The sequence below is a fragment of the Amphiprion ocellaris genome, chromosome 18 (assembly GCF_022539595.1).
Source record: "Amphiprion ocellaris isolate individual 3 ecotype Okinawa chromosome 18, ASM2253959v1, whole genome shotgun sequence".
Lineage (NCBI taxonomy): Eukaryota > Metazoa > Chordata > Actinopteri > Pomacentridae > Amphiprion > Amphiprion ocellaris.
Window position 1 is genome coordinate 15111191 of NC_072783.1, and position 17115 is coordinate 15128305.

General features: G+C 39.2%; 1 protein-coding gene across 1 annotated transcript in view; it reads left to right on the forward strand.

Annotated features, from left to right (window-relative positions):
- The window catches only part of dnah9 (dynein, axonemal, heavy chain 9), a 248565-nt gene that overhangs the window by 203301 nt on the left and 28149 nt on the right, over window positions 1–17115 (forward strand). Inside the window, exons 66-71 of the mRNA XM_023276189.3 lie at window positions 525–695; window positions 862–984; window positions 5041–5234; window positions 6744–6892; window positions 11430–11557; window positions 15354–15581. Coding sequence (XP_023131957.2) covers window positions 525–695; window positions 862–984; window positions 5041–5234; window positions 6744–6892; window positions 11430–11557; window positions 15354–15581 — 993 coding nt within the window. The remainder of the gene's footprint in view (window positions 1–524; window positions 696–861; window positions 985–5040; window positions 5235–6743; window positions 6893–11429; window positions 11558–15353; window positions 15582–17115) is intronic.

Here is a 17115-nt window from a genome sequence, read left to right on the forward strand (position 1 = left end):
CTTAGGGCCTAATGTGATGATGACTGTGACCGTGACCCCCCCTGACCACTCAGTGATTTGCATTGCATTTTAACCAGATGATCAGTGCTATTCTCTTCAAAGGTCTATGTTTCTAATGTTGTGGCAGATGGCTTTTTTGTTTCTGTCTTTGTTAATCAGAAATTTATGGAAATGGGGGAAATTCTCTGTCAGTCCAGCAATCTTTTCATCCAAGCTTAATACAGTAACATAGATGAACTCAAATACATTTTAGTGTTTTATAGGTGAGGACTTTCCTGAAAGAGCCAAAATAGTATTGATATGTAGTATTAATATCTTAAGAACAAACCGCTTCATATCCATCATGTCAAAGGTGAATGACACTGACTGATGATATGTGATTTACAGACCAATACAAACACAACCCAAAAATTGATTAATATTGTTTAATTTATCTGTTTAATGTATCGTGTTATAAATACCCTGGTATTTATAACACTTCAATGTCAGATAATGAGTGTGTACCTGCTCCTGTAAATTCCCAGGCATTCAGTGTGGTTTTCCAGAAAGCAGTTCTGAAGGCAGAGCCAGATGAGGCTCTGAAGCAGCGGGTGTCCAACCTAATTGACAGCATCACCTCCTCAGTCTTTCAGTACACCACCAGAGGCCTGTTTGAGTGTGACAAGCTCACGTATATTGCTCAGCTCACATTCCAGGTAGGAGTTTCATCTTCTGCATGGTTTGTTTTAAAAACAGACTTGCCATTGAATCAGCTGCTCCCGAGACTAGCCTCCCTGTTCAGATCTAATCAAGTGGACAGGAAATGTGGTGTACGTTGACAACACAGCATTGCAAAACCTTTCCTGTTTGTTGTGTTCCCAGATCTTGCTGATGAATAAAGAAATAAACCCAGTAGAGCTGGACTTCCTTCTGAGATACCATGTCCAACCAGGTTTAACATCACCAGTGGATTTCCTATCCAACCATTCCTGGGGTGGGATCAAGGTAAGAAGTGAGACAGAGATGGCTGTACAACTGAAGCATATTAACACTACCGTTCAAAAGTTTGGGGTCACCCAGGCAATTTTATGTCTTCCATGAAAACTCACACTTATATTCATGTGCTAACATATTTGCACAAGGGTTTTCTAATCATCAATTAGCCTTTCAACACAATTAGGTAACACAATGTACCATTAGAACACAGAAGTGGTCGCTGGAAATGGGCCTCTGTACCCCTGTGTAGATATTCCATTAAAAATCTGCCTTTTCCAGCTAGAATAGTCATTTGCCCCCCACCAAAACCACCCCGTAAGTACACTACAAAACATAAGAGGGAAGTTATTGAATTGTATTACTAATAGAAAATTCCCTAAAATTATTTTAAAAAATAATATTTTATAACAAACCAAGAGTTGTACTGTGATGAGGAGGAGAGAGTTTATGGCTGCAGTAAATTTGATGACACTACAATGCATAAGAGTTAAGTTATTGATTTTTTTTTTTTACTATAAAAAAATCCTCAAAATTATGAAAAAAAAAAATTAATATCAAACCAAGAGTTGTAGTATGACCAGCAGGAGTCTGTTGCTGGCTGCAGTAAATTTGTTGAATATTTGTGCCTCTTCGCTGTTTGCAGCTGTTTTGCATTTTGCAGACGGTCCCTGTTCACTCGTCGCACAGCCAGCTGCTCATAGACACCAATGTTATTCCTGCAGCTTGAAAGACAGCTACTTTTGATTAAACTGGGCTTGTAGCACAATGTCTACCATCGATGGAAAAGAGGCATCGTTTATGTTTAGACAACGTATATTTAATGAGTTATTGATGCCGGAAGTTCGAATTTGTGAATATCTTTCCGACTTTACCAAACTGTGTTTTGTTTCCTGACGTCGCTGTAATTCGCTGGTTTCATGCTGTCATTTGCAAGCATTTCACCACAAATAACATAATTCTGTCTTGTCCTTTAATAAAACCAAATTTAAGGTAACTCTCGAGGTATAGCCAGAGTTTGTAGGTACTGATGAATCTTCACCCGTTTTGCGTTTTTCAGACATCGTTTCCACCAGTAATTTTCTAACTGCACACAAACCAATAAATCAGGATGAACTAGCGAGCCGACCTGAAGAAAGCGTGGAGAGAAATTGAAAGGTCAAGGAGGTGTGGCCATCGAAGTAGCAAAGGATTTTTGAAGGAAGACCAAATAAATATTTTTAAAATGTTTTATAGGTAGACTTGTGATGACACAGTGAGTCTGTTACTCTGATTTTATCCAGAATGTAAAAATCAATTTTTTATAACATCACAGCCTCAGAGCAGACAAAGCTTCTCATCCTCCCTCAGATCTCTGGCGACCCCCCCTGGGGGGGTATGGACCCCAGGTTGGGAGCCACTGGTCTAGATTGTATTTCTGGTTGAGTTCATGTTATCTTCAGGGGAAAAAAATGCTTTTCTTTCAAAAATAAGGACATTTCTAAGTGACCCCAAACTTTTGAACAGTAGTATATTAGTTTTGCTGGTTCGGAGAGTTAAGCCTAATTACATTGATAATTGATTATTCTTTTTCTTTTCTTAGCCCCTCTATCAAATTCCATTTAAATAAACTGGTAACTTGTTTTCATTGATGAATTTTTTTGTTTTTTTGTTGTTGTTTTTTTTTTTTTTTACATTTTAGTACATTTTTAGGGAAATGTAATATTGCAACTTTGGCCCTTGTCGGGAGCAGAATTTATGTATAGATTCACATTATCAGAAATAATATACAGAAAAACTAATGATTTATTTGCAGGGTTAATTGCTTATGTAGCCCTATAACAACATTTGTCATGAATAATAATTGCAATTTTTTGGCAAATAGCCAATTATTAATTAAAAACCTGTATAAAAATTCATCTTAAAAATATGCTGAATTTTATATTAGTCTCAGTGTTCAATCGTTTTCATTTGCAGTAATCGTCCCAAAGACAGTTCTTCTGAAAAATGTCACTGTTGTCAGACTCCATCTCAAAAACCCTGTCTGCATTTTGGATGGTAGTAGTCACATTCACACTGTATAGAAGACTACTTTCCTGATGGTGTTTTGAAATGGAAAAAGTGGTATTTTCCCAGCTAAATATTTTTAGTGCAAATTCATCCTAACCCAATTTACACATGGCACTGAAGTCACACAATACTGTCTAGCCAATTATGCTCTCATACCTAAAGGAATCTCACGTTTTTGATATCCTGCAAGTACTTTACTTAAAACTTTGTTAAATCTTGAACAAAACAAAGACATGAGTTCGAACCAAGATTGCAAGATGTGTGACTTTGTGGTATTAATGACAGGACCTGTATACATCTACTATAAAAGAGCACAGAGAGGATAAACAATAGGATGCATTGCAATGTGATCTTTAAAAGAATAGCACTTCAAGATTTTTACAAACTTTCTTGCCAATATTTGCACAAAAAAATCCCAATATGAGGTTATTTTTTAAATTCATCATAATATGGTGTTCTTTTTGAAAGACAGAGGTCTCCTCTTGAAATCCACAAAAATATAGTAGAAAGATGCAAGGAAAGTGTTAAATTGTGAAATAACCCCTATTTTTAGAATCCCATCCAACTTTCTCCTCAATGTTGAAATCTCCAAAAACTTATCTCAGTTTTCCTCCAGCCTGTCATGTATAAGAGGCAATTTTCTTCAATTTTTTTTTAAACTCTTAGCAGCTTTACACACTGTGTGGATTTCCTTCCTATGATGCAATTTTTCCAACCAAGTCTCCCAGCAACAACTCTGCATTATAATGAAAACATTCTTGGAAAGTTAGTAGCATAATTGGAGTCTGTATCTTCGTTATACCTAAAACTCCAGACTGACAGAGTGTTTTTCTCCATGGCATCACTTTGCTCTGTGACCCTGGTACATTCTCACATTGAAGGGGTACTAGAACAAACTCTGCATACGCACACTTTCTCTTAGGAACAGACATCTGGCAATGCAGCCATGTGGACATCAGATAGCAAGGGTTCCTTCTCTTGTCAGATCAGTTTAGCAGCAAACTAAACCCTAATGGCAGCAGGTTTTTTTAGCCTCTTGTGCTCATGAATTTTTCAATCTGTACCGCCTACAGTATTAACTTAACCTATACCTCTCTGAGGGTTCAGAGACGGCCTTTACCCAACTGCACTCAGCACACTGTGGATGTTTCAGGCCCTGCTAATCAAATTCTGTCACTTGATTTTCTTATCACAGTTGGAAACATAATCAGTTGGCAAGCTTTAAAGGAGGATAAGATCCTCTGATTACTTGGCTCTCTTGATGATATTAGCAAGCAGGAACCCCTTAGGACTCAGTGTATTCTCCCCTCACCAGGGCTGAGAGGTTGCAACCGCCTGTGGTAATTAAACTGAGTTGGTGTGAAGAACTGTGTGCTTAGCCACTTCATTTCAGTTTACCTTACCACCACATGGCTTGTGGTGAGGGGTTGTAGGATCGCACATTTTATGCATTAACAGAGGGATTATTTCCATGACACCTTGTGTTCTATGTGTGTGCAGTAGGAGGATTTCAGTACCCTTCTCAGTTTATACAGTATGGGAGATGGCATACACACAGTATGTGTGCGTTTGTGTAAACTCATCAGGGAGTGTATACCTGCTCCAGGCTGCACTGCGTGACACTGCTGTTTTCCACAGATGAGATAAGGTGTCTGTCAGCTGGGACATCACAATGAAGCCCCCACTGTTTCTGCAGCAGATGCATATTTAGTTCTCCCCTCCACCCTGTCCTGTTATGAAAGGAATCGTGTTTACTCAGCATTTCCATTTGAATAAATATTATTTACATAGGCGTGAGGAAAGATGGGCACTCCTCTGTTTTTTCTAGTCTCTTTTTTTCCTTCCAACTTTTGCAAACAAACTTAGTTCTTTTTCTGCTTATGATGAAGCGTTTCTGAAATGGTCACAAAATTTCATGTGCGTCACTTATTACAATGTAATAGCACTTTAAAAAATACTACTACTACTACTACTACCAGCTTTTCTTGTTCAAATCATTTTTTTTTTCAAAACCACCAGTCCCTGTGCGCGATGGATGAGTTCAGAAACCTGGACAGAGATATCGAAGGTTCAGCCAAACGCTGGAAGAAGTTTGTGGAGTCCGAGTGTCCAGAAAAAGAGAAATTCCCACAGGAGTGGAAGAGCAAAACCTCCCTCCAGAGACTGTGCATGATGAGAGCCCTGAGACCTGACCGCATTACATACGCTGTCAGGTGAGAGGGGGAGTCATAGCTCTTTGCTCTTTGACATGGGAAGGTTCTGATTGAACTGTCTTGTTTGGTGAAAGGGTAAAGGGTGAACAGTTTAACCTTTGGCTTATTGTTTAACTTCCAGGGCACATTTGCTCACTTATGCTATGTTTGTCAATTTGTTAGAAATAGCTGCAATTACATAGCTTTCAGGTACAATCAACAAGCCTCATTATTGAACAACACTGTGGAAAAAGCCCTCAGCCTGTGTCCACTAATGTCTTTGTACCAAACTTACAATACCAATGAAACAATACAGAGAGCTACACATATTTTACTTCAGATTTTTCTAACTGTCAACATGCAAATAATAGTCTAATAATGATAAACGCACAAAAGCTCACCAGATTCTACAATTTCACTCAACTGTTCAGAGTGTTTTAGCATCTTTGAGCTCATTATTTTGGAGTTACATCTTTCAGCTTATGGTTTACTGTTACGCTTGAATGTTGAACGCAAGGAAATGTGGAAATGACGTGTTATGGCTCTCATCAGCCCTGCACCCAGCATTTAGCATTTAGCATCGAAACAGACAGATATTTTACACCAGCAGCTGGTAAAAACCAAAGCAGAGCTCATAAAGCAGAGGAAAAGCTGGACTTATATTGGCCCGAACCACAGAAAACATAAGCAGTCACCATACCAACTCTTTAGAGTTAATGCAGGATATTTACTATTACCAAGTAGCCCGAAAAAATCTCAAAAAATAAAGCTGAAAACTCATCTTGCTCCTTGTCTGCCTGTTAATTCATGTGTAGCACAACAACTACAGACATTCTCCTTTTCATGTGTTGAAACGTGAGTGGAGTCCATCAAGCAACATCACTTTTGGACACTTGTTTCTGAATAATGCAACATGCAAGATGAAGGTTTAGGTACTGACAGGAGTATCCAAGCTAGCACTACTATTAGCAAGACTTTTCACTAGCTCTAACAGCATAATTAATTTTAGCATAATCAGCAAGGCAACCAAAAAGTGGCACAGATGCCTTGGTTCTGTTTTCATCTTTCAGGGGACCCTTCCCTTGGACATTGTTGCGCTCCCTTTTACAATATCCGACATCATTTCTGTTGACCTGTTATGCACTATTTGTTGACCAGCAATTCTGCATAAATAATTTGCTGATATTGATATTCAGTCACAATAAAGGGGGAATCAAGGTCACAGAAATATGTAGTAATTGGAGGTGTATATGCAAAACGTAGAAAATGTGTAATATTTCTATTTAAGACTGCTGGTTGGGTTGGAATTAAAGCAAACAAGTCATGGTGTTTGAAGGACCAACGGATTCTGTCCAGAGAATCTGAAAAGAGCACTGACAACATAGCTGTGACGGGAGTTAATAGTTTTTAAAAAGCTGTCTGTATAATACACTGTCCTACAGACAACTCCAAATCTTCAAGTTATTCAGCTTGTCGGTCAAAGATAATACAAAAGTGTTGAGGAGAACTGAGTCATATTCTCCCCCGCAGAGACTTTATAGAGGAGAAACTGGGGAGCAAGTATGTGATTGGCAGATCACTGGACTTCACCGTCTCCTTTGAAGAGTCAAGTCCAGCTACGCCCATGTTCTTCATCCTCTCTCCTGGAGTTGACCCTTTGAAGGATGTGGAGAAACATGGTAATGCTTGTTTTATCTTTAATAAGCCATAGCATTTTTCCTGAAAGGCTTGAAGCTTTTATCGGAGCCTACATACTGCCAATTTATCATTTCTGTTGCTTCTTTCTGTTGTAGGAACATGCAGGGTTTCAGTGGTGTAGCTTATCGAAATCAAGTGTGGGATACCTGCATGCATGATTTACACTTTGATTCCTACTGCACAGGATTATCAGTTAGAGCGCAGTCATCTCAACACATCTGCTATGTGTCTCTGCTGTGGTATTAGCCATTACTGCCAATTCACAACAGGCTCTGGGTAGATTGAAGGGATTATGCTAAAGGTTGCAAGTATATGAGACAACACTATTGGTGTATTAGGGGCAGCAGAAAGTAAATGTCATTGGTTTTAGAGTTACTTTACATTCCAGTATGAATAATATGCTTGGCTCCAGGACTCGCTGTTTTGATTTATGACCAAAAATATACCAAAAGTCGAAGCTTTGTACTGACCTGGAACGGGGCACCATCACAGCCTGACACTTTTGAATCTGCTGCCAAATAATTCGGTCTGGGGGTATTTGAAGTCAGCTCTATGAAATATTCAGATTGCAGGGACTGTTTCAGTTTACTGGAACAGAGAGATTTCTACACCATTGCTGCTACAACGAAGACTCTGTACATTTTTAAGTCTCAGTATTATAGTAATTCTGCATCATGATTAATTTACTGTTTTTGTTTGATTTAGCTTTCTTGGATTTCTTCTTGAAGGTCCCGCTTAGACACGTCAATTGAAGGTCCCTCTTAAATATGTCAATTCATAACATAGATAATTTCAGCATGATAATAAAATGCTGCTGTTGTCCAGACTACATGATATTATTTGTAAATATTTTAGATGGCTCATTTTTCAGACAGCAGCAGGTGGTTAAATCAGTTGTGGCACTGCTGTAGACAGACCTTGGGCACGGTGTGAAATCCACCATCCTTTCTTAAAATGTTAAGGGAGAGCACTGCTACTGGAACTGCCTGTAAGGGGTGTGATTATTGATTACCAACATCCTCACTCATCCATAGTCGGTCACATCAAAGGTGAAAGTAAGTAGTTGCCACTATGCAAAGGATCACAGTGCTGATGAGTAGCAGAGACCTTAACGAAAAGAGGTGCTTTTCGATTCGCTTTTCGGTTTTTACATCATTATTAGGTTTCAATTAGATTTTCATTAAATAGATTATATGATTCCATATGCTCCGCAGGGCACTAATATCCCTAAGAGAACTATCTGCCAAGTGCCAAGTTTGACTTTTAAGTAAACAGACAGAAATAAATGCACTGTTTGAGTAAAATTTCAATGATGGGCCAGCAAGGCTGAGTCACTGACCATCTGCTGATTATGATGTAAATGCATTTGGAGACTTCTGGGAAGGTCATGATTATTTTCATCTCAGGATGTTAAATGCAGAGGTCGTACTTTGGCTAGACAAGGAAATTTTGTGGAACTGAATCATTTTGTTCAGTTCAGTACAAAGAATCATATGTAGGTTGTTCATTGTTTTTTCGGCTAGAAAAAATTATGATCAAAGGCTTTGCTCACAACATTTGGACATTATAGTGCAGTTTCTGATTCTTGCTGGTTTGTTAAGTTTAGGACAAAGCAATGCGCATATAAGAACAGTTAATCGGGTCACTATCTCATTAATCTGCTTTATCTTGTGGCTTACATGGCTTTTCACTTGGCATTAAATCAGGACACAGACCCAAACATATGGTTTGTCATGTTTGCACTATTCACTTGATCAGAAAGGTACAGACAGCAGACAACCTGAGACAGTGATGTTTCTGTACCCTCACAGTGTGTCACACATTGGTTTATGAATGGACTGACTACATTTTCTGTCAAATGTTTAGCCAAGCCTTGTGAAAACTGGAACTTAAAGGAAATGGCTCACATCAATGGCAAGCTGTTTTAACATTTAATATCTGAGATTTACTATCAACAATTAAAATTACAGGTATCAGCAATGTCATATTGACTCATCCTTATTGTAGTGTGACAAGTCAGAATTTTTTTCTTCAGGTGTCTACAACATCAGTTAGCCTAGCTTAAACATAACTTAAAAAACTGCAAAGTAGAAAGTCTTGAACTGAAGGGAAATACAGATATTATATAAATTAATGTATACTAACCAGAATTAAGTATAGATATCTGTAACTGAAATTACAGACAGTCATAACTCATTTGCAGATATCCGAAATTCAGATCGTGGATCACGAGAAACCCCATTCACATGAATGGTAAAAGTGACATAATTTGTCCTGGAAAAATGACAATGTGGATGTCTGAAACATTCTTTTTGACTAGGAAGAACTTACTGTGAATATCTGCAGTACATACACACGTGGACAAAATTGTTGGTATCTCTTGGATAATGAAAGAAAAACACACAATGGTCACAGAAATAATTTGTATCTGACAAAATTAATGATAAATAAAAATTCTATGAAAATTAACCAATGAAAATCAGACATTGCTTTTGAACCGTGGTTAAACAGAATTATTTTAAAAAATAAACTCATGAAACAGGCCTGGACAAAAATGATGGTACCCCCAGAAAAGACTGAAAATAATGTGACCACAGGGACATGTTCAATCAAGGTGTGTTCTCTAATTAGCATCACAGGTGTCTACAAACTTGTAATCAATCAGTCGGCCTATTTATAGGGTTACAAGTAGTCACTGTGCTGTTTGGTGACATGGTGTGTACCACACTAAACATGGACCAGAGGAAGCCAAGGAGAGAGTTGTCTCAGGAGATTAGAAAGAAAATTATAGACAAGCATGTTAAAGGTAAAAGCTATAAGACCATCTCCAAGCAGCTTGATGTTCCTGTGACTACAGTTGCACATATTATTCAGAAATTTAAGATCCATGGGACTGTAGCCAACCTCCCTGGATGTGGCCACAGGAGGAAAATTGATGACAAATGGAAGAGACGGCTAATACAAATGGTAACAAAAGAGCCCAGAACAACCTCTAAAGACATTAAAGGTGAACTCCAAGGTCAAGGTATATCAGTGTCAGATCGCACCATCCGTTGTTGTTTGAGCCAAAGTGGACTTCATGGGAGACGACCAAGGAGGACACCATTGCTGAAAACAAATCATAAAAAAGCCAGACTGGAATTTGCCAAACTGTATGTTGACAAGCCACAAAGCTTCTGGGAGAATGTCCTATGGACAGATGAGACAAAACTGGAATTTTGGCAAAGCATATCAGCTCTATGTTCACAGACGCAAAAATGAAGCATATCAAGAAAAGAACACTGTCCCTACTGTGAAACATGGAGGAGGCTCTGTTATGTTCTGGGGCTGCTTTGCTGCATCTGGCACAGGGTGTCTTGAATCTGTGCAGGGTACAATGAAATCTCATAACTATCAAGGTATTCTAGAGAGAAATGTGCTGCCCAGTGTCAGAAAGCTTGGTCTCAGTCGCAGGTCATGGGTCTTGCAACAGGATAATGACCCAAAACACACAGCTAAAAACAGCCAAGAATGGCTAAGAGGAAAACATTGGACTATTCTGAAGTGGCCTTCTATGAGCCCTGACCTAAATCCTATTGAACATCTGTGGAAGGAGCTGAAACATGCTGTCTGGAGAAGGCCTGAGAAACCTGAGACAACTGGAGCAGTCTGCTCATGAGGAGTGGACCAGAATACCTGCTGAGAGGTGCAGAAGTCTCATTGACAGTTACAGAAATGGTTTGATTGCAGTGATTGCCTCAAAAGGTTGTGCAACAAAATATTAAGTTAAGGGTACCATCATTTTTGTCCAGGCCTGTTTCAAGAGTTTATTTTTTAAAATAATTCTGTTAAACCACGGTTCAAAAGCAATGTCTGATTTTCATTGGTTAATTTTCATAGAAGTTTTATTTATTACTACTTTTGTCAGATTCAAATGATTTCTGTGACCATTGTGGGTTTTTCTTTCATTAACCGAGGGGTACCAACAATTTTGTCCACATGTGTATCCAGTCTAGTTTATATATGTTAAAATGGCTTATCATAAGCCTGATTCCATTAACTATACCTTCAAGCAACTCCAAAACTTACATATATTTAACTGATGCCACTACAGAAAAAAGAATGGTGGAATTTAACAAGCAATTGTCTTGCACATTGAAATTATGCTACATGAAGGCATAATATTAATCATAATATTAATGTCTTTTTCTCACAATAAGCTTTGAGTTCTTTCTGAATTCGAACCACTGCATTAGTGGCAGGCTTGCCAGCTGACAAAATGTTATAGTGTCAATAATATAGTTTTGAAGTGTTATATCTTTTTTTTTCAGTTTTCATTCTTTTTAAACACATCACAGCTATCTCTGTACGTAGTCCACATGCAATAACTGGCATATTGATCAAGTCTGAATAGGTTACAACAAACAAATTTTCTGATCTACCAGATTTCTGTTGTCTTCTATTTCTGAAACTTAACGGTTAAGTATCAGGAGAGCATTTTTATATGACAAGTATGAAATGTGTTACTCTTTCTTTCAGGGAAGAAGCTGGGCTATATGTTTAACAACAAGAACTTCCACAATGTGTCACTGGGTCAAGGCCAGGAGGTTATCGCCGAACAAGCTCTGGATTTGGCGGCTAAGAATGGACATTGGGTCATATTGCAGGTACAGTATATATACATACTGTACAAGCACATACCTAGAAATCTTACTATGGTATTCAGTATAATGCATGTGAAATACATTCACAGTGGGTCCACACAATATCTAATTTGTTTTCATGAGAATGTTCCAACAAATATGTTGGGGAAATCCAGTTACTGTGTGGAGTGTTTGAACACTAATGTATAAATGTATAAAATGACACTTCAGTATGATTGGTAAGGCATTCTGACACTCACTGAATTGTATTATGCAGTGAAGCACCTCATGCAAAAGGGCACAAATCATAAAAAAAAATGTTTGCAATAAAATGTCATAGATACAGTACTGTAGGCACAAGAAAAACACAAACATTCTTGGACACACGTTGAAAAATGAATACAGGGTTCATTCATGTCAAGGATTTTCCATTCACGAGTGTTTTTAGGTGGCATTTCCATTATCTGTACGTGTTGTGAATGAGGTGTATTATCACATTGTTTTTCATTGCATACTCAGTGGGATGTTTGCTTTCCTCCCAGGTTTGTCTGCATGGAAAAGTGAATTTAATTTCCTTTGGAAATTTCCTAACTGAAAGGGCCATGGCATTATACAGTACAATATCTACAGCCGCAGTGTCTGTTCTCCTCTTATCTGGAGGGCAAGGTTGGCTTTTGCATTTTAAGTGGAAACCACGGTGGAATTCTAATGGGAAGTATTGACAGATATGAACCGCAGACCAGGCACTATGGGATACCCTTTTCCTTTAATTCACACAGCTGGTAGAAATTCTGAGAAAAAAAAAGGAAAGGTTGGGACAGCATCACTCTCTGCTTAAGACTCAGATAGCACAGACAAGCAGTTGTTTAATTACCTTTGCATAAGAATCCCAATCGATAGGCTTAAAAAGGTCTTGTCCCCCTGGCAACAAACCTCCCACTCGTTTTATCATCGACTATCTGTTTGTCTGCCCGCTGAGCCATCCCCGTGGCATTGGCCGGGGAGGGAGAGGAAAACAGTGGGGAGGTGAGGTATCATATTCTCATCTCTCTCCTGTTTTTACTCAAAGTGTCTTCTCTATTGTCTCTCTTCTGCTCCTTTTACAACCCTCTCATTCCATCGCATAACTTTCATACTTTGGTCTTATCATCTTCTCCAGCATCTACCCTCTTATCAATCCTCATGTCCCCTCACCTTTCCTACTAACTTGCTGTCTCTCCCTCTCCTCTTCAGCCTACTCGTCTCAGCCATCCTCCTACCTATTCAGGGCCGCCATCTCATCTCAGTCCACCTTTACTCTGCCGCTAACAGGCCCAACTCCATCAGCAAAGGGGCCAGGTCAATGGCAGGTTCCCCTTCGCTTGACGGGTAATTATGGCGTAGAACAGCAGCTTCTGCTCAGATAGGCCTGGGAGACAGAGATGCAAAAACTTTGAAGAAGCCCTCTGGGAGGGAGGAGGGGAGATATAGAGAGGCAATCAATCGGGCAGATTGGAGTTGAATATCCCACATTGGCCAGGCAGTCAGAATCGAGTGGCTTAAACTTGCTAGCCTTGTCACACATTTACTGCTAAAGCCACCCCATTTGGATCCAGCGACAGAAAGAAGAGCAGATAGAAGGGACAATTTGATGAAAATGCTCGACCACAATGTCCTCTCTGCACTTTCTTTGTAAGGAAGAGCCAGATGTCTTTGAAACCTAAACAATTCAGAAATGAAATCTTACTCTGAGAGTTGGAGAAGATTAATTTTAACTGTTGTATACGTGTAGATGACCCTGTTCATTCCCTGTTTTGTAATGTGAAGTGAATTATTTTGCAGTTCAGCAGTGTATAAAGTGACATTTTATACTCTTCAAGAACTTCAAGATGGAGGAATGCAGAACTACTTTCCTCACTGTAAAATTCAGTTTCAATGTTTCCAGTCAGTGAAACATATATCTCAGCACTGTTCATTGCTCAGTGTTCTCAGGTAATCCAAGCAGCAACAAGGGTCCTACTAGGAGAACTAATACCACTTGAGGGGACAAATACACTAACATGAAACTATACATAAACTGTAGCACATAAGAAGGAAGTTGTGCCACACTATACACCTGACCACCGTGGAATGAAATTAAACTGCATTACAGAGAGTTAGCTGACCATTAAAAACTAAGAATTCCAAAATCTGTAAACTGTATCCCCCATATTTGTGAATTTATGCTCACAAATTATAAATTTAAACTCGGCAGTCTGTCATGCTGTCAGTGCCTGCTTTGTGTTGGCAGTCCTATTTGTCCCTCAGCCCTGTTTGCAATGTTTCTACGTCAGTCTGAAGTCTGGCTGCTTCCACCCTGCAGGGCCACCGCCTCCTCGGCACTGGAGCCCAGCTGGGCAACTGTCCTCGGTGCTGCTCTTTGACCAATGTGTTTTTGCATGTGTGAAAGAAAAAGATTGCGTGCATGCACCTGCTTGTGTTTGTATTTGCTAGAATATGAGCCAGCGTGTGCAGTTAGATGTTCCATTGTGCTTTCCCTTGGGTAGTATTTGATAGCAATGCATCAAAGACCTTGCCAGTGTGTGTTTTAGATTAAACTTTCACATTATTATGTAAATAGGTGACTCTTTGATGTAATATCAGCACAGTCATCATAGGAGCTGGGAGGCCTTTATCAAGAAGACGTTGAGGGAACAAAAAGTGTTGCACCTGAAAATTAATTAAAAAGCCATAAAAAAGTGGCTGCTCCTCTGTCTTATTTGTTTGTCTGTCGGCCTGCTGGTCGCTCTCTCTCTCCGTTCCTCCCCCTCTTCTCCGCCTGCAGTCAGAGGATGAATGGTTTCATTACAGTGACAAGTTCTGAGGCAGTCTCTCACTTCTTCTGTTGGCCCTCTTTATTGCCAAACTATTTACATGCCAAGAGGAAGGGTTGTACTCTGGCTTGATGAAAAAGCGCTTGAATTTAGACTTTTAATTTGTATACCGTTCATTATTCTCTAAGGCATCAAGAGGAAAACTAACTTATGCCCTTCTCAGCTTCCAGCTCCTTTTGGACTTCTCACTCGCACAAAGTTAAACTTTTGTCTTTTTTCAGTGACTCTCCCAAAAATTGACGTTCCACTCCCTGTCGTGTCCTGTCGTTCGGAAAGAAGGCTAACTTCAGCCATCATAAGGAAGATTAAATATGGAGAGCAAAGGGAAATGAGAAAGTAAAGAGGCTTATGAATTAATGACTGGAGTTATTAGTGCTGTAATTAGATTTTGGGAATGGGCAGTGCTGCATGAGATGTGTGGGCCTTGGCTGACTCCTTATCATTCACAGGATATCCTGTAAGTGTCAGGACAGTTGAGAAGGAAAATTGAGCTCATCCATGCTTATGTGATAGTACAAGTCAGCTCTGGTTCTTGTGCTGCATCAAGAGATGAATATGCAGAAAAGTAAGGCTGAAGTTTCGCCAGAGAATGGTCACTTAATGTCAGCAACCTGGAAATGGGTTTCAAGTGCTATGTACCATTTAATTTGGTGCCACATCAAAGTCACAGTGAAAAGAGGGGAATATGCAACATTTTAATTGCTCCGTTTTGCTCGTTGTCATTACAAAACTAAATTATGCTTGCAATTCCAACATCAAGTACCTTATTAAGCTGTTATGTGTTATCCATTAAAGCCCAGACTTTCATACATATCCAGTAAAAACATTATCTGGATGTATGTTAGGTTCTCTACACTCACAGGGGAGAAGTAATTTTGTCTAACAACTTGAACATCCCCTACAAATAACATACAGTTTTCTTCCTTAACCCGACCTTTGCTGGTTCTGTTTCCTTTTCTTCCTTGCAGAACATCCACCTGGTGGCTCAGTGGCTGGGCACCCTAGAGAAACTTCTGGAGCAGCACGCAGAAGGCAGCCATGAGAACTTCAGGGTGTTTGTCAGTGCTGAGCCCTCTTCCACCCATGAGGGACACATCATCCCCCAGGGCATCCTGGAGAACTCCATCAAGATCACTAATGAATTACCTACTGGCATGCACGCCAACCTACACAAGGCCCTGGACAACTTCAACCAGGTAACACATCCAGAGATGATGATTAGGAAACCCTTGCGCAATTATGTTAGCCCATGAATGTAAGTGTGAATTCTCATGGAAAGCATGAAATTGCCTGGGTGACCACAAACTTTTGAACGGTAGTATATATACCGTAATAAAGTATTTAAAAATTACACTTAAATTTAACACTGAAATGGGCCATTCTAGATTATGGAATTATTTGCTGTTGGACTTCGCATTTTTTTTCTGAAAATATATCTTATGTAACTTTGGAATTTGTTGTAAGATGGAATGTTTGTGGCTTATCAATATTATTTATTCAAATAAAAATAATTCAAATGGACTACTTCCTTTTAAAATCTTTTCAATCTTAGTTTAAATCACTAAAAAGGCATCTGACATGATGGAATGTTTGTAAAGAAATTGAAAGACAGAAAGAAAGAAAGAAAGAAAGAAAGAAAGAAAGAAAGAAAGAAAGAAAGAAAAAGAAAGACTGTGACCCAATTTTCCTAAAGGAGTTCATGTGCACATTCCATGGAATCTTTAATGTTTGAAGGAAACTAATTTTTCATTTTGATACATGCTACCTACCACTGAAGGCTCATTTTTCTCTTTGCTATGACTGACAGTTGAGACAACATATACCAGTTTTCACTCCAGATTTCTCATCAAGTTGCCAATTTGCAGAAGTGTAGCAGTTAACAGATGGCTTAGTCACCTTTCACTCACCCTGTAATTACCTGTTATCTCAGGAGGACAGATGTGAACATGGCACATACTAACAATAGACATTTCTGTGGATACATTCTGCAGGGTGATGGTGGTATTATGTGAAAACAGACATCTTAACAAAGCCAATTTGCTACTTTTTGTTCGTTAACAGAGAACTGCCAGACAGTATCATGTTCCTAGGCCCTCATAATTACAGTGCAGTGTGCTACACTGACCTCTCCCAGCTTTTCTTTACCTTATCAGTACTTTGTCTCTATCTAATCCTTACCATTACTTCAGTGCTTTGTTGCCAATGCATCTTCCTCCACACCATTACCTGAGTGCTCAGCTTCCTCCCAGTTCATTTTCACGATTCTTAGTTTGTCGATGTCTATCTGCCCTATAAGTGCAGCGTGTGTATGATCCCTGCCTTACGCAGAGCTGCAGGGAGGTCCACTGAGGCAAGGAATTGGGGAATATTCCAGTCATGTGTACACAGTGAAAGCTAATCAATGTTAGGCTAACTCTCTGTAATAACCCACCCGCATGGCTAAAGCCAGTGCTAATCCAGAGAAATTACATTTTCCTCCTGATCTCTTTACCAGTAGATGCATGCAGCTCCACAGACTCTGTCCCTCCACAGAGTCTTGGTTGGTGTCAGTAACTGGCACAATGGCACAGCTTTGCCAAGATAACTTTTGTATTATACCATTGTAAAATAAGCTCTTATGGATTTACAATTTTTATCTTAATGCCAGTGTAATCACATTCATGCATACCCAGATGTTAATCTCGGAACCCTGTCAGTTCATAGATATCAAGTGTGTTTATCAGTGCATGT